This window comes from Babjeviella inositovora (assembly GCF_001661335.1).
Source record: "Babjeviella inositovora NRRL Y-12698 unplaced genomic scaffold BABINscaffold_2, whole genome shotgun sequence".
Taxonomy (NCBI): domain Eukaryota; kingdom Fungi; phylum Ascomycota; class Pichiomycetes; order Serinales; genus Babjeviella; species Babjeviella inositovora.
The window spans coordinates 687,809-712,561 of NW_017566839.1; the positions used below are offsets into that span (position 1 = coordinate 687,809).

The 24,753-nt window shown below is 48.3% G+C and overlaps 13 protein-coding genes across 13 annotated transcripts; 6 read left to right on the top strand and 7 right to left on the bottom strand.

Moving 5' to 3' along the window:
• Positions 1–427: 427 nt before the first annotated feature.
• BABINDRAFT_165228 (uncharacterized protein) lies at positions 428–1,759 on the bottom strand (the record flags this gene model as incomplete). Its single annotated transcript, XM_019130311.1, has 1 exon — positions 428–1,759. One exon carries the CDS (start codon positions 1,757–1,759, stop codon positions 428–430), a length of 1,332 nt encoding a protein of 443 aa, XP_018987025.1.
• A 215-nt stretch (positions 1,760–1,974) lies between these two features.
• On the bottom strand, positions 1,975–3,374 carry BABINDRAFT_110367 (uncharacterized protein). Its single transcript, XM_019126827.1, has one exon. The coding sequence runs from the start codon at positions 3,204–3,206 to the stop codon at positions 2,190–2,192; it is 1,017 nt and encodes a 338-aa protein (XP_018987026.1). The 5' UTR covers positions 3,207–3,374; the 3' UTR covers positions 1,975–2,189.
• Positions 3,351–3,751, bottom strand: BABINDRAFT_6363 (uncharacterized protein; the record flags this gene model as incomplete). Its single annotated transcript, XM_019132414.1, has 2 exons — positions 3,351–3,502; positions 3,550–3,751. The coding sequence occupies 2 exons, from the start codon at positions 3,749–3,751 to the stop codon at positions 3,351–3,353; spliced, it is 354 nt and encodes a 117-aa protein (XP_018987027.1).
• Positions 3,752–4,380: 629 nt separating this feature from the next.
• On the top strand, positions 4,381–6,288 carry BABINDRAFT_33255 (NAPDH-dependent diflavin reductase; the record flags this gene model as incomplete). Its single annotated transcript, XM_019131625.1, has 2 exons — positions 4,381–4,955; positions 5,127–6,288. The coding sequence occupies 2 exons, from the start codon at positions 4,381–4,383 to the stop codon at positions 6,286–6,288; spliced, it is 1,737 nt and encodes a 578-aa protein (XP_018987028.1).
• A 328-nt stretch (positions 6,289–6,616) lies between these two features.
• On the bottom strand, positions 6,617–8,007 carry MSF1 (phenylalanine--tRNA ligase; the record flags this gene model as incomplete). Its single annotated transcript, XM_019130734.1, has 2 exons — positions 6,617–7,908; positions 7,953–8,007. The coding sequence occupies 2 exons, from the start codon at positions 8,005–8,007 to the stop codon at positions 6,617–6,619; spliced, it is 1,347 nt and encodes a 448-aa protein (XP_018987029.1).
• Positions 8,008–8,393: 386 nt separating this feature from the next.
• Positions 8,394–9,148, top strand: BABINDRAFT_159956 (mitochondrial 54S ribosomal protein uL16m). The gene has a single exon (XM_019127977.1). The coding sequence runs from the start codon at positions 8,439–8,441 to the stop codon at positions 9,105–9,107; it is 669 nt and encodes a 222-aa protein (XP_018987030.1). The 5' UTR covers positions 8,394–8,438; the 3' UTR covers positions 9,108–9,148.
• Positions 9,149–9,833: 685 nt separating this feature from the next.
• RFC5 (replication factor C subunit 5) lies at positions 9,834–11,119 on the bottom strand. Its single transcript, XM_019132300.1, has 2 exons — positions 10,998–11,119; positions 9,834–10,953 (listed from the first exon to the last, which is right to left on the bottom strand). The coding sequence occupies exons 1-2, from the start codon at positions 11,082–11,084 to the stop codon at positions 9,988–9,990; spliced, it is 1,053 nt and encodes a 350-aa protein (XP_018987031.1). The 5' UTR covers positions 11,085–11,119; the 3' UTR covers positions 9,834–9,987.
• A 1,173-nt stretch (positions 11,120–12,292) lies between these two features.
• Positions 12,293–13,590, bottom strand: ARC18 (Arc18p). Its single transcript, XM_019126829.1, has 2 exons — positions 13,570–13,590; positions 12,293–12,968 (listed from the first exon to the last, which is right to left on the bottom strand). The coding sequence occupies exons 1-2, from the start codon at positions 13,573–13,575 to the stop codon at positions 12,447–12,449; spliced, it is 528 nt and encodes a 175-aa protein (XP_018987032.1). The 5' UTR covers positions 13,576–13,590; the 3' UTR covers positions 12,293–12,446.
• A 220-nt stretch (positions 13,591–13,810) lies between these two features.
• ROM2 (Rho family guanine nucleotide exchange factor) lies at positions 13,811–17,830 on the top strand (the record flags this gene model as incomplete). Its single annotated transcript, XM_019127978.1, has 2 exons — positions 13,811–17,653; positions 17,709–17,830. One exon carries the CDS (start codon positions 13,811–13,813, stop codon positions 17,651–17,653), a length of 3,843 nt encoding a protein of 1,280 aa, XP_018987033.1. The 3' UTR covers positions 17,709–17,830.
• A 1,823-nt stretch (positions 17,831–19,653) lies between these two features.
• FEN12 (fatty acid elongase) lies at positions 19,654–21,211 on the top strand. The gene is made up of 2 exons (XM_019127979.1): positions 19,654–19,751; positions 19,870–21,211. Exon 2 carries the CDS (start codon positions 19,874–19,876, stop codon positions 20,873–20,875), a length of 1,002 nt encoding a protein of 333 aa, XP_018987034.1. The 5' UTR covers positions 19,654–19,751; positions 19,870–19,873; the 3' UTR covers positions 20,876–21,211.
• A 539-nt stretch (positions 21,212–21,750) lies between these two features.
• BABINDRAFT_159960 (uncharacterized protein) lies at positions 21,751–22,529 on the top strand. Its single transcript, XM_019127980.1, has one exon. It carries the CDS (start codon positions 21,968–21,970, stop codon positions 22,262–22,264), a length of 297 nt encoding a protein of 98 aa, XP_018987035.1. The 5' UTR covers positions 21,751–21,967; the 3' UTR covers positions 22,265–22,529.
• BABINDRAFT_110395 (uncharacterized protein) lies at positions 22,343–22,731 on the bottom strand. The gene has a single exon (XM_019126828.1). The coding sequence runs from the start codon at positions 22,614–22,616 to the stop codon at positions 22,422–22,424; it is 195 nt and encodes a 64-aa protein (XP_018987036.1). The 5' UTR covers positions 22,617–22,731; the 3' UTR covers positions 22,343–22,421.
• A 434-nt stretch (positions 22,732–23,165) lies between these two features.
• Positions 23,166–24,644, top strand: STP4 (Stp4p). The gene has a single exon (XM_019127981.1). The coding sequence runs from the start codon at positions 23,368–23,370 to the stop codon at positions 24,577–24,579; it is 1,212 nt and encodes a 403-aa protein (XP_018987037.1). The 5' UTR covers positions 23,166–23,367; the 3' UTR covers positions 24,580–24,644.
• Positions 24,645–24,753: the final 109 nt, after the last annotated feature.

Sequence of the window (24,753 nt, forward strand, 5' to 3'; positions counted from 1 at the left end):
TGTAAAGGGAGTTGAGATCTAAGGGTGGATACCTCCGTGGTTAACCTGATAATCCAGGGTAGACACACGTTAATTCTGAATTTGTAATTCTGCCTTGTATAGTGGGCATTAAACACATGCATATACGCATGCGCAAGTCAGACAGATGCCACAATGGCATATTTGGGTTTACAAGATGGTAAGCCGGCCTAGAACCACCGGTCTAGGTGTAAATTAAAAATTAGCTACGTGTGTGTAGTTGGATGGAAGGTTACGCGGTTAAATTCTCGGCTGAATGTCAAATTGCAGCCCAGCTGCGTTTATAAATCACACAGGCATTATTATCCAGACTATGTACGCAGATGGCTTCATTTTAAATTTTGTAACTATATAGCCCTATACGTTACCTTAACCACTGACTGCTCCAGCTTGTCTCATAAGCTTTGGCCTATATGTAAAGGATTGTAGCAAGCCCTAAGGAAACAGCCATAAATACGTGAAGCCATATATACGGAGTGAAGATCGTTCCTGCACTCGTCTTCTCCCAGTACAAACCATGTTGGTAGAAAGATGTGGTTAAGTTTTCTCTCCAGTGGGAAGTGTCAGCATCAGTTGTCTGGCCAAAGATCGACATCACGATTGTTGAACTGGCAACATTTGTAGTGGCAGTTGAGAGTTCAATTTTTGTACCTTGGAACACCTGACTTTTCCCGTTACCGTTGGTATCTGGGTCGTCTGGTTTAGTCATTGAGGTATATTGGTGGTTAATTCCAGGAATTGAGTGAAAAATACCACCATCCCCAACGATAGAGGTTGATGGGCCGCTGCTTTCAGGTGTCGAATCAGTAAAAGCGCTTGTGGGGTGGTCCCTAGCGTGAGCATTTGCAATAGAACTCAAACGTTTCGGTATCTTCTCGGTACCTTCCGTTGTAGTCCCAATAAGTAGTGGGGGAGTATTAGTGGTCTTACTCAAGGATTCCTTAGCTGATCCTGCTAGGTTAGGTAAGTTTATGCTTTCTGGATTTTCTGTGTTAGGGTCATCGATAGTGAAAAACCAGAACCATTTACAAGGTTCACAATCTTTTTCTGCTCCGCAATCTTTTTCTGCCCCACAATCTTTTTCTGCCCCACAATCGTTTTCTGCTTCGCAGTCTTTGTCAGGCTTGCCAATATCAAACTCAATACCGAAATACAAACTTGTTGTATTGAGCATTCCTGGTTCGCGGTTTTGGTCCCCTTCTACGGGGTTCTCACTAAGAGCGTTGTAGGTAAAAGAATACCGTTTCCTGCCATGACTCTGACCTGCGGATTTTCGATTTCTAATTGGTTCCTCTTCTTCTTCTTCCTGATCTTGTTCAAAATCCCAGTCATTTTCATCGTCAATCTCATCATCCTCCGCGTCCTTCTCTTTATTCCAAGGAAAACTCCACTCCCCGTTATAAGGATTTGATATTTCAATTGTCAATTTGGCCTCTACGGTATCTTCTTCGGGTAGCAGTCTCCGAGGTAAAAGTCTGGTAGCTCCTTGGACTTCTTCCGAAACTTGTTCATAGCCATCATTATCTGCATCGGTAGTGTCTCCTTCATACATGTAGCGGCCATCGTATTGGCCGTATTCGTTGCCTGTATCGGACATAGTTTCACGAAGATCTCTGAAAAAGGTCTGGGGAGCTGTATCGCCATTGGACTGGATGCCGGGAAGTTTATTCCTTGCTTCAGTGGCGACTGCCCTTAGCGAAAGAGCTACGAGAAGGAATAAGTACTTCAAAGGTTCAACCATGACCGATATGTGTCTTTACTATAACCGTGACAAAAGACGACAAATCAAAAACTATAAAACTCATAGCTTATTTCCTTGAGATGAAAAATAGTCTGTGTACTCGTTTATTGCCTCGCCCCTGGGTTATTATTTGCACAAAGAAATCGCCGCCACAAATGCAACGAATGTTCCCACATGCATGTGTCTGCAATCCACAAATATCACTAGTAATACTGGGAAATACTTATTTTAGTCTTCGCTAGCAAGGTTCCGTGGTGCTCACGTTTTTGTCGATATGAGCCCCAGTTGCTTAAAGTATTAGTATAGAGTTGAACCCGGGAGATAGCATCCACGGTATACAGAAATATTAATATACCGTCTTTTCCTAAATAAATAAGGAAATAGGCCTAGAAAACTCAATTTATCTACTTCTCCGAGATACAAACTTGGCTCAGAGATTGAGCAAAATACCGATGAAAAACATGCTGAGAAACGCGTTATGCAGAGAGAAGACAAACGAAAGGTCCCCCGAGCTGTCATAATCATCATCCGGGGACTCAGACACCAATACCGTCACGTTTGTAACGTTCGTAAAGTTCGATCTGACTGCCCTCAACATCGTGCTTGAGTTAGCTCTGAATGGCCACCATCCGTGTGATGGGCAGCCACCGCACTCGTCCTTGCTGTGGCCACAACCGTCAGAGTCGGAAACATGGCCACAATCCATAAGATCGATCGCTAGCTCCTGTTTCTCCAAAGCTTCGGATTTCAATGGTCCAGGGGAGACAGTCTCAGCTACCTCTTCGGAAAAAACCCAAAAAAATCTCTTCTTGCTAGACTCGTTGCATCCTCCACAACTGTCATCTCCACAACTGTCATCTCCACAACTGTCATCTCCACAACTGTCATCTCCACAACTGTCATCTCCACAACTGTCATCTCCGCAAGAATCCCCACAGCTTTTGGAACCTCCTAAGTCTAGCTCCATCAGATAGTGCAAACTGGTGCTAGAAACACCCAATGGCTTCTCCGTCAGTAACACACGCATCAAAGTTTTTTCCTCATCATCGTCACTGGACCAGCCAAACTGGACCGGGCGGTGGATCTCGATCCTGAGCTTGGCCGACTCCACTTTAGGTTCTTCGTTCATCGCCACTGTCTCATTCACAGTTGCTGCATAAGCATTCCATTCGTCATTGTCGGAATCCGAATCATCATCTGCCTCAGATTCCGAGTCAGATCCGGCCATGTCTTCCGATTCAGAGTCTTCAGGGCCGTAACTATTTATAGTTCTAGCTCCCAGCTGGTATTCCCCTCGGAAGAGGTTGGAAATATCGGACAAGATTGACTCAGAGCCTACCATGTGATCTAACGGCCGTGCATTTGAGGCTATTGGCACAGAAAGCAGCACCGTCTCAGCAGTAGCACCCAAGCCTAAACAAGGGAGTAAAAATAGCAATAGCAACATGTAAGTGAGTGTAGCGTGCTGAAACTGGAATGGAATAAGATCCAGGCAAAGACAAAGGTGGTTGAATATCACCCCAGCATTAGATGTCGAAATAATGCCACAGAAGCGATCCACCTTAGGGCAGCGCTCTTTTGTGCTATCTGGCTATTGTGGCTTCAGCCTTTCAGCCTCGTGCCGCTTGAGCTTCACCTCCAACTCCTGGCTCCACTCGTTCAATTCATTCGCGAGCACTTCCAATGTGTCAGTATACGCCTCCAAGGCGTCTAGTTTGATTGCATACTCCGCGATTTCAGCGTCTGGGGGTTAGTATCGCATTAAAGGCGGTAGCTCTCTAGTTACGTACTCAAATGTTCAATGGCTTCCGAATCCTTGTCCAAGGCCACGTATCTCTCCTTCAATTCGATATATTTCAAGCTCTGTTTCCGGTTCAAGTTCTCCATGAGCTTGATGTCGATAAGCGAAATCTCCGTGTCTGTTTCCACCACCCGCTTCAAAGAGTTGACACTATCCCTTATTAGCTTCCGTGTATCGTCATTCCTCGACATTGTGGATGTAGTATAGTGTAGTTGGCAGTTGGAAGCTGGTATTATGCCACTGGTTAAATCATGGAATGTGGCATATCGCAAAACAGATTCTCCTGTAGTTAGCGCGATGCGACCAAAACAATTCCGCGTACGTCAACACTGAAGGCTTATGATTTTTGATTTCGTGTGTAATGCCCACCCTCTTGGCCATCGAACAACTAATGGATTATAGACACCTAAACGCTTGATCGTATATTAGTACAGATTTAATTATACAGCCATGCCTTTAATTCTCCTATAATTTCCCATATGCTAAAATGCTATTATAATAATCAGTACTTACACCCTGCCAATCGATAACCGTATCAGTGGTGCATAAGACATCCACCTTGCCCCGTCTCCCTACCAGGTTCTAATCAAACTCTGGTACCCACATATGCTAGTAGATTATATTCTGTCATGTAAATCGGTCTTTTCTTCACCCTGTATTTCTAACTATCTCAACCAGGATATGTATTCACCTTTACCGGCCACACCCCAGGCTCTCCGGTGATACATCTGAGCCGCACTATTGAAAAACCTCCGACGTCGGCAAAGTCTCCAGATTTAGCTGACCATCTCTTAAGTCTCAATCCGCTCACCCATTTCTCATGTCACGAGCTATCACCATCCTATACGGCTCTGAAACGGGAAATGCACAGGACTACGCGCAAATCCTTTCAAAACGTCTCCGCTTCCTCCGCTTCGCCACTACGGTTTCCACGTTGGGCGACTATGATGTGCGCAAATTGCTCTCCACCGGTTTACTCGTTGTCATATGCTCCACCACAGGCCAGGGCGAACTTCCGCGTAACTCCAAAGCATTTCTTCGCTTCTTGTTGAAGAAAAAGCTCCCCGCGGACTTGCTCAGTCACCTTTCCTTCACCAGTTTCGGGCTAGGTGACTCATCGTATGTCAAGTTCAACTATGCCGCCAAAAAGCTCCACAATCGCTTGCTTCAGCTCGGTGCGACCGAGTGCAGTCCACGTGCCGAGAGCGATGAACAGTCGCCGGAAGGCACCGATGGATATTATTCCGAGTGGGAGGCCATCCTCCTCGCAAACTTGAACGAGCAGTATCCTTTACCGCCTGGGATTGAGCCCATTCCTGAGATTGAAATTTTGCCGCCAACTAACCCGGTGGAGATTTGTGAAACTGATAATTTCAATGAGCTTTTAAGTGAAAAGTCGGATGAGACTATCTCTGGGTCTAGTGGGAATTCCCATGAAGCTGCCGCACCGGTGGCTAACTGCGCAACTTTCCTTCAGGCAGACACGCTCGGAGCTGAAACTCATAAGGGGGCCACCTCATCCCCAATTTTCAGCACCGAAGCCATCAAAGCCGACGCCGTAAACAGATCCCACTCGTTGATCCTCGGCGAGATTGTGCGCAACGACCGAATCACCGCCAGCAATCATTTCCAGGATGTCCGCCACCTTGTAATCCACGACACCAGTGGATCCTTAGATTTCCAGCCTGGTGACACAGTGGGTCTCTACCCCACTAACGACCCCGTGGATGTCTTCAAGCTCATTGAAAACCAAGGATGGGAGGCCATCGCAGACCGGCCGTTGCGGATCCAGCACGAGGTGGCGCACATTGAGGGCGGATTGATCAACAACTTGACCCTCCGCACACTCTTGACCCACCATTTAGACATCATGTCGGTGCCCAGGCGGAGCTTTTTCTGGCTTGCGTGGCACTTCTCGGATGACGAGCGTGAAAAGGAAAAGTTGCACGAGTTTTCCGACATCAAGGAGGCGGAGGAGCTCTTTGACTACGCCAACAGACCCAGACGCTCGATTTTGGAGACCATCTTGGAGTTTAGCTCGCTCAGAATCCCCGTGGAGTACCTTTTTGACTTGATCCCTACCATCAAACTTCGTCAGTTCTCTATCGCCTCGCAGCCCGACCCCAACCGTGTGGAGTTGGCCATTGCGCTTGTGGAGTACAAGACCATCTTGAGGCGGGCCAGAAAGGGTGTCTGCTCCAGCTGGGTAAAAACTCTCAACGTGGGGGATCGTATTGTGTTTTCCGTCCACAGATCCCAGTTGAAGTTTGGTGATACCCAGCCGTTGGTGATGGTGGCTCCCGGTACTGGAGTTGCACCGATGAAGAGCTTAATCGAGTATAAAGTCGGCCTCTCCCTCGCGGAAGTTGTACCTCAAAAGTTAACCCTCTTCTATGGTTGTCGTTTCCACGACAAGGACTTTTTGTTTGGGACATACTGGAAGCGGTTGGCAGAAGAGCAGAAGTTGGAGCTCAGCACGTCGTTTTCGCGTGAAAAGGGTGGCTATGTGCAACACGCGCTCTATAAGCAGCGGAAAGCGGTTTGTGAGCAGATTTTGGCCCAGAAAGGGATCATTTTCATATGTGGATCCAATGGATCTATGCCGCGCGAGGTGCGAATCACTTTCGAGGCTATTCTCGAGGAGGAGGGCAAAATGTCCAAGGAAGAGGCAAGGAAATATATTTTGCAGATGGAAAACGAAGGAAGATATATCCAGGAGACGTGGTAAGGAGGATAGATGATAATATTACGACTTGTATATTGTATGATTGTTGGCTCAGATAGAGTTATTTCCGCCTGTTTTGTATCAAGGGCTGTCTTGGAACATTCACCGTAGAGGACGTAGTCGTGTAAGACGCTGCTTATATTCTTGGGGTAGCTCAGAAGGCGGAACGGGCTTTTCCTTGTGGTTACCTTGATACACCATCGATCACTCTAATTAATCAACACCAGACAGTACGGCTCTTTCCCAGTGGGATTAACCTACCCCACCCTACATTTTCATCACACAATCCGTTGTATATACACGTCAGGTTAACAACCTGGATCACTCGCCCTTAACGCAACTCAACTTGGAAGGCCTCTGCCAACTCACTTCTCACCATCTCCTGGTACACGTTAATCTCCTCATTGGTAAGTGATCTGTCCATGGATTGGTAATTCACCCTGTAGCACTGTGAAACACGGCCAGTCTTTGGATGGACAAACTCGTCAACCAACTTGACACTCTCCACCAAATCCCCGGCGGTGTTTCTGACAATCTCCATCAAGTCATTTTCGTGCAACGGTGCCTCTGGTGCAGCGAGAGGCAACCAGAAGGAGACGTCGCGCGTGGTTCCCGGGTACTTCGAGTACGGCTTGAAGGTCGTGATCTTGCCCTCGGAGAACTGCAGCTTGAAACGCTCGTCCAAGGTCCAGAAGAGGCGGATATCCGGAATACCAAACAAAATCATCGCAATACGATCTAACCCAACCCCAAACGCCCATCCAATAGTGTCCTGGAGCCCTGAATTGGTTAAAACCTGTTCACGAACCACACCACAGCCACAGCACTCCAACCATTCGCCCTTCCACCAGACTTCGATCTCCCACGACGGAGCCGTCCATGGGAAGTACGCCTCGACCCATCTCACCTTTAACGGTTCGTTAAGATATGGCTCTTGGGAACCGGCCAATCTTGCGGACTCCTTAGCTTCGTTAAACACTTCATTTACTAGCAACTCAAGCGTGCGCTTCAAATGGGTCCCGACCAACTCTGCCTCTCTGTCAGTCATGAAGTCCTGCTTTGGGTTCGTCACGGCGTTGTAAGACGGATCCTCCACAATGATATCGGTCTTAGGAATAGCCTGGATGTCCGCCTCAAGCTTCGACTCTAGCCCAGCCCCATGCTCCGTGCGAGACCACACACGCGCTCCCTCCATTTGGTGGAATGCGGGGTAGTGCGTACGGTCGATTTCATCCCTGCGGTACACGTCCGCGGAAATAAAGTACCCCGGAGTAGGGCACTGGGTGAAGCACTCGAGCTCATGTGCCGACGTGTGGGTTCTCAACAAGTGCGTTTCATTCACGTAGTAGGTATCAGACTTGGATCTGCCTGGGTGGTCCTTCGGGAACCCCAAGACGTCAAAGTTCTCATGGGTCGTCACCACCGGCTGGAACTCGTTGTAGAAGGTGTAACCAAGCCCGGAAAACCGCTTTTCCACCAAGCTGCGCAAAATTCCGATAGGGTGGTTCGCATCGAGGTGAAGCTTGCGGTCGGTTAATGGCAAAATGGACGACGAAATGTTGGTCCATCCGTCGGTAGCGTACGTGGAGCCATTCACCGTGATCTCCTTCGGCTTTGGAAGTTCTGCGGTATTAGTGATGTTCGTGGATGGCTGAATGAATACTTACGTGCGTAACTTCTGGCAAGGATCGGCACCCTCGCCAATGTTCTAGAGAGACTCATTTTGGGGATGAGCAATAGATGAAGCATGCGTTTCTGATTCAAGGCATTTTATCCTTGATGAGGGTGAAAATATCACTGTCACGTGATAACTCATAGTATGTGATCAAAATATCAAAGAATGCTCAGCTGCCCCCACAGAGCTCAGTGGTGGTCTAATCCTATTGATTTTCGTGCTTGACCGGAATTCATATCTGGCCTTATGATTTGAATTGGATCTATTTCCAGTATATCCTCTCGCATGAGATTTTAACATAAGCGGGCCCACCCACGAAAGCGTCTTTGCTTCTAAATCCACAAGTCCGTTCTGCTTATATATCACGTGATTTTTCACATGACCTGTACTGAAAAATTGGTTTCGACGAAAAAAGCTCAACCACAAATCAAAAGGTATCTTTGGTCTTAACTCTTACGACTGTATACTCCATCCACAGATGTTTTCCCTCTTGCGCTCGTGTTTCAGCGGCGTTAAGCCTAGCCCATTTGCCTCTCCGGTTTCCTCCCTCACACACCTCACCAAGCGCTTCACGCACGAATACGCGCCTAGATACAAGAAGGTCAGAAAGCAGCAAAAGGGTAGGGTCCCTGTGAGAATTGGGGGGTCCACTAAGGGGTCTTCCGTAGAGTTCGGGACCTATGGATTACGCTTGAAGTCTGTTGGTGTCAGATTGTCTGCTCTCCAATTGAAGGAGGCTGACTCTGCGTTGATGAAGGTTATCAGGCCAACTGGCGCCCAGGTCTTTAGAAGAATGTCCACAAACGTTGCCGTGTGTACTAAGGGTAACGAGACCCGTATGGGTAAGGGTAAAGGTGCGTTCGACTACTGGGCTGTCAGAGTGCCTACCGGTAAGGTGCTTTTCGAGATCAGCGACAAGGCCCACGAGAAGGTTGCCAGAGATGCCTGCAGAAAGGCCTGGGAAAAGCTTCCAGGTGTCTACGAGTTTGTTAAGCTCGGCGACGTGGCCAAGATTGGTCTCCATGAGTACAGAGACGGTAACGTCACGGTCAACCACTTTGAGAAGATGGAGACCAACCCAACCAGAGAGTACTTGAACTTGATGAAGTCCAAGATGCCGGAATACAGACTGTTCAGAAACCGCTAGGTCCGCTCGGTCAGAGGCTTGTATATATATGGTATTCGATTATTGTTACTGCCGTGTAGGTCGGGACGGGTAAATTCTATTGTATGTCATTGGGTGCGATCTTGAATCTTTTGAGGTATGGCGAGAGGATTAAACCCTGATGATACGTAGCCGAGACCAGTTTACTCATCAAGGTAAAGATTCATACCAAGTTTATTTATTACTAAAATTATTAGTTGTCGTCTTGTATCTGGATACATTTGAATCCACCCCACGCTTCCTCGGTGTAAATATCCATGCGGTATACTTCAACCCCTGAATCAAGTACAATGAGTTGATCTTTTCGGGAGTATTGATCCAACTGCTACCCGTTTTAAATTACTATTTTATTCAGATATACCCAGCATCTAATACTGTTGAATATCTTCAACTTCAAGACTGTAGGTAAAATCTATTTAAAGTAGCTCTATGCCCGATCCAAGGTCCATTGTTTACTCTCATTTAATCTCAACACAATTAGCCACATTATCTCCTGTAAAAAGGTGTCTTGTTCTCTAGGCTATAAGGTTCAATCCATTTTAAATTTCTATGATTGCTGCGATACCTCTGCTTTGTGTTAATCAGGGTATTCAAGTCAATTCACTGTCTCCTGCTAACATGATACTCAGAGCATGGTTGCCTATTTCGTCAAATCAGTCTCATTGCTGGGAAGTCAAAAGCGCTACAATTTGTATATCCGTTAGATATCCCAATCTAGAATGATTCCTTCGTTTTATGTTTAATAATTATCTTTCTTTTTTATTTTTGCTCTACGTATTTTGGGCCAAGTTTATACCAGTTATGAGGATTCATATCGCGCGCTTCATTCGCTTCGAACGTTTTCTTGTATCACTTGCCCGTCTCATTGTTCCATCGCCACCATCACCTTCGCTAAAAATCCCTCCAAGTGGAAAATCGCTTTCTGGCCCAAACTCAACCGCTCATCAAAAACACTGGCCAATTCAATAATCTCCACCTTCAAAGAATCGCGCTGCACTCCCCGTAAAAGCTCCCAGCACACGGTCTTCAAGATTACCTTGGCCGGAATGCAATGCGACAACAATTCGTAAAATACCGTCCGCGCCAGTTGCAACTTCGCCACCGACCGCTCCTTGAGCACACTGGCAGTCAAGTCTCTGATGACGCCCTCCCAGTCGAGCTGGATAACTGGCGTTTTAAGCGACAAATGATCATTCTGCATCACCATCGCCTCAAGAAGCAAGAGCGCCTTGCGGAGGTTTCGACCGGAATGAGCCGCCATCAGCTGCAAAACCTGGGACCGTTCAGTCTCCACAACCGAAACCGACTCCTTCTTGCACACCTTGTCCAAAATTGTCGCTACCTCCGCCTCGGACGGCGCAGCCACACGCACTAACAAGCATCTGGACTTGATTGGTGGGATGATGTTCGACGTGGTGTTAGACAAAAGCACCAACCGAATGTTTCCCGAGTACTTTTCCATTGTTCGTCTCAACGCCGCCTGCGCGTCTCTCGTCAAGCTATCGGCTTCGTTGATGATCACAACCTTGAAGCGGTGCTTTCCGCTGAAGTCCACCTGCTCTGTCTGCGCCACCTCCTTCAACAAGTCCTGGATTACCACCCTGTCGTTATTACCCATGTCCGAAGGCGTGATTTCCAAGTGGTACGATGACGAAACCACATTGAATTCGAGCTTGCGGTTGCTCGCCGTCTGGAACTGGCGCACGTCAATCTTCATCTTCTCCACCGCCGGCCCGTACAACTGCTGCAATGTTGCAAGAATCCGCGTCTTCTTCCCTGCCCCCGGCGGGCCGTAGACAAGCAAGTGCGGGAAGTCGCTCGAAGAGGCCTGTTCTGTTAGTAGTGTAAAGAGAGCGTGATGTAACTACATACAAGCGCCTTCAACCGGTCCGCAATTTCCGGGTGGTAATCGGTCGCTTCCAAGCTCTTGGGTCTGTATTTATCCACCCACAATGACATGAAGTGAAGGTTGTGTGTCTGTTTTGTTTAGAGGTGATGGAAATGAAAGGGTGCGTTATCATTTTAACGCGTCGCTTTTTTTTTCGCATCCAACGCGTCAGAATGTCCTGTAGGCGGGGAAATGAAGCAGGTCCCGAAAATGTAGTTGAAAGGTGATTTAAACGAAATGCGGGTCAAATATTCAAAATTTGACCGATGATAATGGGGTGTTTATAATAGGGTTAGGTATGTGTGAAACGTACATTGACTGTGTAGTAAGCAGTAAAGCGTAGGGCCAGCAATAAAACCCAGAACTCCCAACTATGCCAACTTGGGTCAGATTATTTACACAATATCAATCATACCGGTATGTTATTTAGACGTAATAGGTTGGTCCTTAAGGGAATGGTGGAGGTCGAACTGTGTGCCTAACAGCTGTCCTCTCTGCCCTCGAACAAGAAGATTATAAATGGAAACCTGGTGCTAGAATACTATAAAAGCTGTTATATAGAACCTTAAGGAAAACACGATAAACAGTTATACTTCCATTTCAACTCTTCGGAATGAAATTTTCACTACACATAAAAAAATCTTGTTTACAACTACGACAGCCACCAGTTGGTTCTCTATGAACCCTCGCATCGTATATCTATCCCTTAAATAAAGATTTTGATTATAGTAATAATGGATTGGCCTAGACCATCCTGTACCTGCTTTGATGATTATTCAATGGATCAGGCGAAACCTGATCCTAGACCCATCTACTTTTACCCACCTAGTGGTTCTACGGCTAACTCTTCATCAGTATACTACAATTACCCAACCCGGGGTCTAACCCAAGACGGCTTTTGGGCTCCTTTGATATCCAGTCTCATTAATACGCATCCGATTGGTAATCTTAAATAACGACTTAATAGTTTAATAAACAGAAAGCATTCAAAGGATGGCATTAAGCTACGCCTACACTACTTCGTTTCGGAAAAATATTTGTGCTAGAAATAAAGGATAAAGCACTGCCAAGAAGATCATCTCTGTTTATGACATAATTAAGGCCTAGATAAGTAGTCCAATGCATCGGACGTGAAAGACCTCACCGCTATCACAAATCATACACCTAAAATATACATTCATAACTAAATGACAAACACTGCTTGTACAACGTTTTTAACGTAAATTAATAGTCCCAATGTTGCCATTATTCACTGTAACATTTTCACCTACGCATACAAACCTATATCTCCACGCACGTTTACCCCACACGGCAGACTAATATCCAAGGATCTAAAATTTCAAGCTAATTACATCCAAAGATCACTGCACTGGCGCTTAGATTAAACCTGCCTACTCGTTCACATATGCGTATACTCGACGTTTATAACTAACCTAAGACAAACTCTTGTTCATGAACTTTCTCCTGGTGAAGGCCAACCAGAACTTGCTGGCGACGCCATCAGCATAAACACGTGCGAGCAAGCGCTCTGCCAACTCCTGTCTAAACTGCTGGATGTAGCTGCGCAAGAGATCTGCCTCCAGTCTGTCTCTCGCTGGCTGGTACAAAGCGTTCAAGGGAAACCCAGCATCGCCCGGGATGGAAAACGAGTCCAAGGCGAGGTTAGACAAAATACGACGCGCTTCGGTCTCCGGGGTTTGGGCAGCCAATTTGTTCAAGCACTCACTGACAAAGAGGATACCGTAGATAAGAGTGCGGTCGGCTGGGCCCTTGATCTCAAAATTGCGGAAGAACGAGTTGGCTCTGAAGAGGTCAAGCGTTTCGTCAAGAATGTCATAGGCATCAGCTTCTGCGGGAGGGTACGCCGGGCCGCGGAATTTGGTAGCAATGGGGAGGACGGCAAAGTTTCCAATGACCCGAGGGGACGGTTCGTTGAGAAATGTGGAGTGGTAGGCCTAAACTTAGCGTTAGTAGTGAGCGATAAGCAAAATAATCGGGTAGGAGAGCAAAACAAATGAAAGAAGCCATTCGGGTGAATAGGATGAACAAACGGTTTGGGTGAGATTCCAATCTAATGAAAAAAAATGTGAGCGATATGAGTGCCCAATGGCCCAGCCAAGCAATTTGGACAATGAAAATACTCTAGGTATAAGGGATTGGTCTGAAATTAATCCGTGTAATTTGTGCAACTCATCGGAGTGACCCATCAGATTCTGATAATAATACCCAGATATCCGATCTGACACCCCGGAACCTGTACCACCATATTGCTATCCCCAACATCCATCACCTGTTCATCACATTTGTTCCAGCCATCAATCATTCTGGCAGTAATAACTTGGCTAGTCTTTATCTCTGATAGTCATCTCCGATTGGAAATTTCTAATAGATATCTCTGGTAGTCTTCACCGATAACCGCCTGCTTTCGATAAGGTATCTCCGATGATTGCTCATACCCGAACGTCCATAGCCATAAATTCATAACCTCTCTCCCATACTCTTATTGCCTTCATCGACACTCCTTTTTTGTACCACCATTATATAACATCTACTTACTGGCATTGTGGTTCCTAGTGGCAATCTCTTGGAATATTCCTCGCAACCGCAGCCTTTTAGCCACGACCCCCCGTGATGGGCGTGCGCGCACCGCTCCGCTGGCCGGCGAGAACTTGGAACTGGAGCGCCCAGCTCTTAAAATAGAACCTGGTTTGCTGATGTTGTCTCGCCCCTCTTTTGACACCGTGGATCTTGCACTTTTTTATTGCACCCATCCGTAACACTACCTGTTGCTGGAACCATGTCCAACCCAATCCCCAACTTGCAATTGCCGCCGCAGCCCGAGTATAAGCACTTCCGCAACCTGAGTCCTGATGCCTCAGGGCAACTTCAGGGATCGCCGGGCTACGGACATCCTCAGGGCTATCTGCGGATGCAAACTTATCCCCAGGGGCAACCTCAGGTCCAAGGCTACCAGGGTCAAAGCTACCCACCAGGCCACCCTCAGAGCCATCCCCAGGGGCAGTATTCACAGGGATATCAAGAGCACCCCCAACTCCAGTATCCTCAGACCCAACCGCAACACCCTCAGGCCCAACCATACTCTCAGGGCTATTCTCCGGCTCTCCAGTCGCCGATCCACCCTAGCCATCCTGTGAGAGGAAACTTCTCAAGTCAGGCGCCTGTCACAGGCCAAACACGCAGAAAACCTCCGCCGGAAGCGAACCAGACGCGTCAGCCACAAATGGCCCCCCACGAACAACCACATCAGGAGTCCGTATCTCAGTCTACGCCCCTGTATGGCCAGCTTGCACAGCTGCCGAATTTGCAGTACGAGCAAAACAGACCCGTACCACAGATCCAGCGGCTCCCGCTGCAGCTGCGGCCTCTGACCCAGCCTCTGGCCCCACCTCCGCCTCTGACCCCGCTGCAGCTGCGCCGAACGGTGCCCGTCCCTCCCCACCTCTACACGTCTTTGCGCCCGGCGCCGCAGACCAACCGCTTCTCTGAGCCCAGCTCGCCGCGCCGCGTCCAGAGTGAAAGCATGATCCGCTTGGACAAGGGCCATCCCGCCGCAGGCTCACCGCATGGCTCGCCGCAGAAGCGGCCAGTGCGTGCAGTCTCGTCGACTTCCCTCGCGACGTCGCGTGTGGGCTCGCTCACGTCACGCAGCTACACCACCCTCGCCAAGGCCAATACCAAGCGGACCAACTCATTGCAGCTGTTGTCCCAGCAGCAGGTTCAGCGCAACTTCCTGATAACATCGCAGCGCACTGTCATCACGTCCTCGCGATTCCCGTCGGTATACCCCGCGCTCCTCTCCAAGGTGTCCGTGATGTTCCGCAACCTGATCGAGACGGGCACGCGCACTAAAAATGGGTTGGAGTATAACGACGCGTTCACGGGCCGCGAGGCGGTGGATATGATTGCCGCCATTATCCGTACTACGGATCGCAACTTGGCGCTCTTGCTCGGACGCGCGTTGGACGCGCAGAACTTCATGCGCGACGTGACGTACGAGCATCGATTAAGAGACTCCTCGGTAGAGGTGTACCAATTTGTGGATATCGTTGTGGACTCCATCGATGAGGAACACACGGGTGCGAGCTCAAATATCTACTCGAGCCACATGAGCTCGAGTGCAAGCCTCGGCATGAGTGCGATAACGCTCACGAGTACAAACACCCTCGTCGACGATGGCTACTCTTTCCTCGCCAACACTCGCGACTCCCACCAGCTCAACCGTCAACAATCGCAGATGTCGCTTGCAGGCTCGCAGCCTACCGGCCAGGCGCCCGTCCCCGTCAATGGGGTCTTCACGTTGCTTTCGAACTGTTATTCGGCCACGTGCACGCGCGACCGGCTCTGTTACTCGATCGCGTGCCCACGGCGACTCGAGCAGCAGGCACGGCTCAACATGCAGCCACAGGGTGGGCTCCGGCGCTCGGACTCGCGGGTTTCGCTCAACGGCGATGACGGAATCCAGAAGGAGCTCTGGTCATATTCGGTTCCACCACTGGTGCGCGAGAGTGTGACAAAGGAAGAGCAGAAGCGCCAGGAAGTTATCTTCGAGATCATGAGTAATGAGCGTGACTTTGTACGTGACATGGAGTACCTCCGGGACTTCTGGCTCGTGCCGTTGCGCACGACGACGATTATTCCCGAAAAGGAGCGTGACCGGTTTATCCGTGTCGTCTTTGCGGGCATCACGGATATCCTTGCGGTGAACTTCAAATTCGCGGAGGCGCTCACAAAGCGCCAGAAGAAACAGTACATCGTGGAAGAGATTGGTGACATCATGGCGGAGTTCATTCCCAAGTTTGAGGTCTTTCTCCCCTGCTGTGCGGGGCAGGTCTTTTCCAAGTACGAGTTCGAGCGCCAGACGTCGATTAACCCGCTCTTTGCAAAATTTGTGCGCGAAACGCAGAATCTCGACGCATCGCGCAACCATGAGTTCATCTCGTTTCTCTCGAAGGCGTTTAATCGTCCTGGTCGTTACTACTTGCTTCTCCAGACGTTGCAGAAGACGACGCAGGAGGAATCGGCTGATTATAAAAACGTCGACAAAGCTTTGAAGATGATGCAGGCGTTGTGTAACAAGATCAACTCCGAAGCGGGGATCTCGCACGATCGTTTTAACATCTCCTTGTTGCGCCATAAATTCAAGATCAATGAGAATGACATTGAAGAGCTTTCGGAGTTGCGATTGAAGTCGGAGGACCGGACGATCATCCAGCAAATCTCGCTCAAGCGGCGGACTCAGGACAAGGACAACAGGGACATCCAGGTGTACCTTCTCGACAATGCAGTGTTGTTCATGAAGCATAAGATTGTGAACAAAAAGGAGTTAAACAAGGTATTCCACCGGCCGATTCCGTTGCCGTTGCTCTACTGTTCGGGGTATGAAGATGATCGGCCGAGCGACCGCTTCTTGGTGAGTACCGCCGCGCGTGACAGCGCGCTATTCGCGAATAAAACCTTGCCCAAGTACGATTCGAAGTATCCGATTACGTTCATGCTCTTCGGGCACAAGGGTTTCAGTTTCACGCTCTATAACACGACTGCCTCTAACAAAGGTCTCATCAAGAACATCTACGACCAGCAGATGGCACTCGTTGCCCAGAACGACATCTTCACGGTATCGGAGGTCTCCAACCGCTTCTTCGGCTATAACGGCCGCACGAAGCTCAATTGCGCAACCCCCTGCGACGGTGGTACCAAGCTCCTCTTCGGGACCGACGATGGAATCTACGTATCGCAGGTACGAGAGATTTCCAAAAGCAGTCGTGAGCGGGTTGTGTCTAACCCGATCAAGATTCTCGACCGCAACTATGTCACTCAGCTCCTGGTCTTGAACGAGTACGCGCAGATTGTTGCGCTTTGCGATAAGAGGATTGTGTTGTTCAGCTTGGATGTGCTTCAGTCGCTCGATGTGGCCAAGAACACGCGTGGCGGCCGCGAGTTGATGACCCACTGCGCCTTCTTTAAGAGCGACATCTGCAACGGAAACTTGTTGATCTGCGCGGTCAAGAGCGGATCGGCGCAGAGCATGCGGGTATTCGAGTCTGGCTCTGGGTTGAAGAAGAACCAGCGGCCGTTTGCCGAGTTCAAGGACTACAGTTTCACGTCAGACCCTGTGTCCATCTCGTTTTTGCGCAAGCAGTTGATCGTGGGGTGTACTGACGGCTTTGAGATCATATCCTTGGGGTCGCAGCAGCGCGAGCCGTTGCTCGACGAGGCAGACACCTCGTTGGTCAAAGTGTTTGACCGCGGGGCCAAGAAAGAGTTGCGGCCGCTTTCCGTGCATCGAATCCATAACGAGTTTTTGTTGAACTGCGCGGAGTTTTCGTTTTACATTAACAAGAACGGATGGAAGTCAAAGGGAAAGTGGAATATCAAGTGGGAGGGCGAGCCCCAGGCATTTGCCTTGGAGTACCCGTACTTAATCGCGTTTGACGCGTCTTTTATCGAGGTGAGGCATTGCGAGACGGGCGAGTTGTTGCGAGCGATTATCGGAGAGAATATCCGTTTTTTGAACTACAGTTACCAGGAGGTGTTGTATTCGTATGAGAAGGACGGAAGCGACGTGGTGGCCAGAATTGATTTTGGGGGGACAAAAAAGATTGAGTCCATTAGAGAGTAGGACACTGGAAGCCAAAGTGATTATAGTTCGTCAAATGCCGAGGGCAAAGGACAAAGACTGAGATTTATCACTATCCTAAAGTTAACGCACCCTCTTCTACTCCATGGCTATGTTTCTGCTCTTGGCTATGTATTTTCTAATAAAGTATCGTATTACAGATAAATTTCGAAGCAATATGTCGGTATGCCCTAACTTCCATGAACCTTGGGATGAGGGTCAAATATTGGAGTCTGAGCCGAAGCTTTCCAATCACTAAGATTGAAACTAGGGTGTTTCCTTCCATTCCTCCACAATATTATTATGCATATGTAACATTAATAAGGTATTTGGTTAGAGATAATTGGTATAGCTATGCATGTTCATATACGGAGATTTTAGATAGGGCTGAAGGGTTATACCTCAAATGGATGCAACTAGTTACTGCTAGTTTTAGGAGTCGATGTAGAATTATGCCCTTTCGTTAAGCCATCAATGGTCAAATAGAGTACCCGAAATCTTTATCTGCGCCGAAGGTGATACTGGAAGTGCTAAAATGGTATGTCAAAAAGGTTCTCGATTTCTGCCAAGGTTTTCCAATGGAAACGAAACCTCCATAGCTACATACTGGCACTATCGGTTTTATCTATTGAATATGTAAAATGTTTAGATCTGCGTCAGTAAGGCCATTGATGTGGCAAATGGCCAGAAACCAGATTCGGGTCATGTCGAGGAGTGGCTAGATTGTTGGTAGAAAACGTGGGCTCAGGTGCTTGAACCGTCAGTGTTTGAAATAATTCACGGCACACCCGCCGAAAACGCAAAGTTCCCCGGCCCACGTGTAACAACTAAGTACATAGTTGTCATGTCCCATCTCAAGTTCTCTGTCACTCTTTCAGGCTGTATTTATCTCCGTGGGTGCATGGTATGCACGACCCCCCATGTGCATTTTTCTATGCCGATAGGCGGCAGAATCACCCCACCAACTCAGAAACAAGGTAGCTGGCGGATGCAGCGGCAGCCGGGGTAGTTTTGGGTTTGATGAGGCAGCAGAATGAGTAACTAAAAGCCGTTCCGGCGGTGGCACGGCAAGTATATGCTCACACGAGTTTACTAATCTGGTTTAGCTACCCCTAACGTGGACATGACCTTTTCCGCTAGCATCCACGGGCATGCAAACCAATTAAAGGCGGAGAATTACGGCCTGGTTTAAGTAATTTCCTATCAATTGGCTGGGGGAGGGCATGGCGGTTAGTTGTGCTCTGGCGTGAACCGTTTGGATCGGAACTATTCTTTGGGGGGGTCGGCGTAGACCATCTTATCCGTTCGGATTAATGCGGCCCCAGCAGTATGTGCGCACGGCAGAGAAAAACCTTCTGCCGTGCGTAAAGTGGGTGCAGTCTGATGACCTTCAAGCCGATAATATATAGGATTCCGGGCCAGCAGAGCCGAGCTCAACCAATCCGTGGATTGTGTAATCTGTCCAGCATTCTCAATACCAACGATCCCTGAAGAACTGCATTCGAGCTAGTTTTCGTCAAAGACATTACCTCAATGGACGTATGGCCGAACCGTGCCGTCACCACAGTCTATCCTGAAAATTACCGGAATTCCCGGTATCTAGACGCATAACAGGCTATTGCATCTATGCAACCGTTTGGACGAAACTCTCACAACGCTATGGAGTGTTTGACGAAGGTATTACTATACCGTTATTGTAGTTCAACACCTCGTACGCTTGCTGTATGATTGCTGTGATGCAATACCATACACTGAATCAACAGTTAACAAGCATTATATGAGTCTTGCCTGTTCCTGAACTATTGGCTAGTTCTAATGTTCATCTTCTTAGAATCCCCAACACTCCTAGACGTTGTACCAGGTCCATCTATTTATTAGTCACGTGTCTTGTTGTATTTGCACGCTCCTTTCTACCGTGATCTGCTTAAACGCGTAATTCCCATAAAAAAAATGCATGTGCCTGCAAAAATCAGACACTCCAGCGAAAAAGAAACATCGACGCGGAAAAATCGCTGACGCCAGCTTCGACTTTGTTTATAACACCACACATAGAAAGACTCACGGTTTCTGGCACGTTTTTCCACCACGAAACTGAATTTCTGTATGTAAAATGGCTTACATGGAAAATTCTATCACCAGTTTTCTCATTTGTTCGCTCCGGTTTTCCTAAAGCCTCCGTTAAAGTGAACACACGTCTCAATAGCCTACTAACACGCCAGACAAATGAGCACTTCTGCATTCCTTCCAACCTGGTTGGAAATTAACACTCCTTCTATCCAGTATCCATTCGGTGTTCACTTGTGGCCAATTTTCAACCACGTCTTTGAGAAGTTTGCCGGGTACGAGGCCAACGACTTCACCTTTGTCTACAATGATACCTTCATGGCTAACGGCTACCAAGCCATCGGTGTCATCGTCGTCTACTACTTTGTCATCTTCGGTGGTAAGGCTCTCAGCAGAGCCCTCAACTTGCCAGCCTTGAAATTGAACTTCTTGTTCCAGCTCCACAACATCTTTTTGACCGTCGCGTCCTACGTGTTGTTAGTATTGATGCTTGAACAGTTGATCCCAATGATCTACCGCCACGGTGTCTTCTGGTCTGTCTGTGCCCCAGGTGCGTTCCAAAAGAAGTTGGTTGTCTTGTACTACTTGAACTACTTGACCAAGTACGCTGAATTGTTGGACACTGTTTTCTTGGTCTTGAAGAAGAAGAACTTGTTGTTTTTGCACGTCTACCACCACGGTGCTACCGCTTTGTTGTGCTACACCCAATTGATGGGCCACACCTCTGTCTCTTGGGTACCAATTGTCTTGAACTTGTGGGTCCACGTTGTCATGTACTTCTACTACTTCTTGTCCGCTAGAGGTATCAGGGTCTGGTGGAAGGAGTGGGTCACCAGATTCCAGATTATCCAGTTCATTATCGACTTGGTCTTTGTCTACTTCGCCACCTATACCCACTTCTCCTACAAGTACCGTGAGTCCTTCCCATGGTTGCCTTTCTCCCACAGAGACTGTTACGGTGCCGAAATCGCCGCCTTTTACGGCTGCTTGATCTTATCCTCATACTTGGTCTTGTTCATTTCCTTCTACATTGCTAGCTACAGAAAGGGTCCGTCCAAGAAGGTCAAGTCTGAAGGTGCTTCCGCCGCCGCTGCCTCTTCCGCCACCGCCACCGGTGCCGCCAAGAAGGCTAAGGCCACCAAGGCTACTTCCCGTAAGTAAGCCATCTGTGCCTGAAAAGTTCCTGGGTTATGCTCGTCGCCACTCCGCGCTCTCTCACTGTCGAGACCTCGCAAGATCTCTTCTTTTTGCGTAGTTCCTGTGTAGGACTCATCAGTTCACTTATATATAACCAATTGCCGTCATAGATAGCGACTGAACGTTACTTATCGGTCACGTTTTTTCTCTAATGTCTATGCTTAAAATTCATTTCTAATACTGAAGTCTCTACACACGGACTAAGGATATTATGAAAATCATAAAAAAATAAAATAAGATAGCTAAAAATAGGCATCTGCCCCTTTATCCGCCTTGGCCATAATCTTATCGCTTACTTTACCCGTTTACCACGTAAGGTTTCGCCCTTTATCACTTATGGTTTTAGTCACACACCCTTTTGTTTTTTCCCAACCGTGTACTTCTCGTGCACTACAAGCTTAGAAGCCACCCTCCCTAAGCCGCTCGAGCCGTGTCCCCTTTGGAGGTGCTGACGTGCACCGGAGCCGGTGTGGCATCTCATCCGGCAGATAATTAGCACGCACCTGGAATAACGCCGAACTGTAGAAGATTCCACGGCTGTACTTCTGCTCGAGATTCAAGGGTTTACGTCGACAGAGAGTATCTTGTTCTACATTTTCGGATTTTGGGGGGTGGAACGCGTAGGATGTAATAAAGGTGCCTTACTGGAAATACCAGCTAAATTCACACAAATGTTATCATTCCACCGAAGATGACGTAATTTGCGGCGCTGGGCACCTAAAGTGTCTTTGCTCTGTTGTACGTATACTCTTGAGCATAGAACAGACGTTATACCCTACTATCTCTGAAGCAAAGGCTAATATTAACGCTGTATAGAGTGAATAAAGGTTTAATCGCCCGTACGATCCTTATTCGGACTGTCCGCATGTATGTATCAAAACTCCCGGTTTAGTAGTTACTCCAGAGTTCTTGGCCAATATATGATTTGCAAGTGCTGCCCCTCTGTACAGTTGCCAAACGTGGCACGTACAGCAGAACCACGGCTGCGTGACCGGTGTCAGTGAAGATAAAGAATCCTCGGAACCGGAAAGTGAAAGTGTTTCCGAAAAAAATGGTATGTACCGCGCAGGCCATGGTTCGAAGCAAGCAGTGGCTTTGAGGGTCCGTTTAAGCTCCTGGGCAAATCCGTGCGGAATTTTATCCACGCACTATCACATCATGTTCCGCTCGGTTAGTCAGCGTAAACATCCGGAAGCATGCGGCGCACAAGTCCTGCACGTCTTTGCAACCGTACATATGGATACGAAAGTTGACTGCTTGTTAACCCCGATATCATACGAACAAAGATTAAAGCCCACTACGGTTCAAGTATTAGATACCTGCAAGATATCTCAATTCATAGATACCAGTTGACAAGTCACGAAAAGCCCAGCTGAAAGTTAAAGTTGACAGGAAGTGCAGTTTGTGGTATGTGTGAGACCTTATTGTCCGTGACGGCGGCGGCACGTCCGGTTAATGAAATATAGCCCCTTCTGACGTATGACAAATACCCGCTGGAAGTTACTATTCCTTACGTAAGGAGGGTCTCAAGCACTATTGCTGTAAGCGGCTGGCTTCCACAAGACAGCAGTTCCGTCTGGGCATCCAGAATGCAGGATAACGATAATCGGGCTATCGTACGGCGTTGTTCTTCGAGGCTGTGTTTCTTCCAAGACTCTAAATCCTGATACGAGCTTGAGGTCACCAATTGAGCCTGAAAACGCATTGCCAAGGTTGCTTCCACAGAATTTCGAAAAAGGCCGGGTGGATTGGCAGAATAAACTAGTGTAACTGTCTAATTATTAGGCCAACATTTTGTCCCACCATGATACCCTCAAGACCAATCATTTCCGGGAAACAGGCCAACGTTTTCCAATCACGTGTCCAAAAATAGATGTGTGGCGTGTTCTAGCCGTGTGAAGATTACGTAGTGGTGCGTCAACAAAGAAGGAACTCCTATTGACTACACGGAAGTAGCATGTTTCCGTCTTCCGGACTGCAGGTCGGCAAAAGTGGCATGCAAATCAGCTCGAAAACGGCGCTATGTCCACTCTCGGAACAGCTTTTGTCGGAGCGTACATTAAATCCGTTGCATGCATAGGATAACACCCAACATACGGCTGTCACACGCTGGAGACGACTGCAGGAGACGCTTAGTATAGAGGGGCAGTCATGTATGGCGCCGCGCCAGCCGAGCCTATGCGTGAATAAAAAAAAAGCAAAGCCGATGCGAGCACGGGGAAACGCACAGATGCCAGAGTATATGGCGCATATACTTCCGGCTACCGATTCAAAGCTTCAAGGCCCATGTTATCGCAGCTGTCGTTAGATTTCGCTTCTTCGTATATATACCCATCATCTCCACATACTTTCCCTAACCCTTGCGCTACAAAATTTTGAATCTCGATTTGCGCTTCCGTACAGAACCTCCAGGTCTTACTTCCCGTACAACTCTTACCTCCCATACAATTTCTATGATGAGCTCCGTTTTGCATTATCCACAACACATGAATCACACTCCAATCCTCCCTCCAATAAATCATCGCCAGGCGTATTCTAACGAAGACACATTCTACCGCCGTCCGTCGCCCCCATTGGTCCATCTCCCATCACTACACTATGAAACGCAAGAGCAAGCGGATAGCAAGCGGGTGTCTGTTTCGTCCTTAGCTTCCGGCTCCAATGATTCATCTTGGGCTCTCTCGGAACGTTCTAATTCGGGGACTCACGCTTCGGGTGTTTCAACTACCTACCCCAACACCGCCACCAATTCTCCGCCCCCCCTTGGCAAAAGCACCAGCTCTTTATTATACACTGCGATCTCCCCGATCACGCATTTGCCACCGATCTCGCGGTTGGCGTTTCCGCCGCAGGCTCAGCAACCACAGTACCCACCTTCACAGCTGTACTATTCCAGCCTCAAGCCAGAATTTCAGTACGGCGTCCCGCCACCCGCCCATGCCGGACAATATCCTCGGGAATATCCGACCCCCTCCAGCAGCGCTGTTGGGCCTCGCCTGATGTCCTCTTCCCTTCCTCCATTACACTCCAACTCTGAGCCCATCCAGTTTTCCATGAATGGATCGCCCCGGTCACAACACTTTGCCTCTGTTGCTTCCTTCGCCAGGGAACACGCCCACTCGTCTTCTTCTGAATCAATCTCCGGGACTCTCAGCTCGAAACAGCCACGCAAAAAGAGACAATGTCCGGAATGTAAGCACTACTTCTCCAACTTGGCTACTCACAAGTCTACTCACTTGACCCCAGACTCGCGTCCACATGTTTGCTCCATTTGTGACCGTGGATTCTCCAGGTCCAACGATTTATCGAGACACGTTAAGCGCCACTGGAAAGAAACGGGCTCCGACCAGGGGGCTTTCAAATGCCCCTTCAACCTCCACGTCCAGCAAGGGCATGAGGGATTCAAGGGCCCTCACGGGGAGGGTGAAGCCCATGACGATAATGCACACACCTGCCATCTGACCGGGATTTTCAGCCGCTGTGACACGTTCAAAAACCATTTGAAAGCCTTGCACTTTGAGTACCCATTGGGTACCAAGAAAAATCAGCGGGGCTATGTCTCCGGGTGTTGTAAAAGCTGCAAAATGAGATTCAACAAAGTTGATGACTGGATGAGCCAACATGTAGAGGCTGGGAAGTGTCCCTACGGTGCTGGAAATGGGGCCTAAACTTACGATATGTTAACCTCATATTTTTGGTTCATTCGATTACGATTTGACAGGTACTTAGAAGTAAATGCTCTGTTGCTAGCGACAGTCTTTTGTATGGAATTTTTTGTCTCAAATATTATGGTTTCTTTCCCACTACGTTTCTCTCCCTCCGCTCTCGGGGGGGGGGGGGGG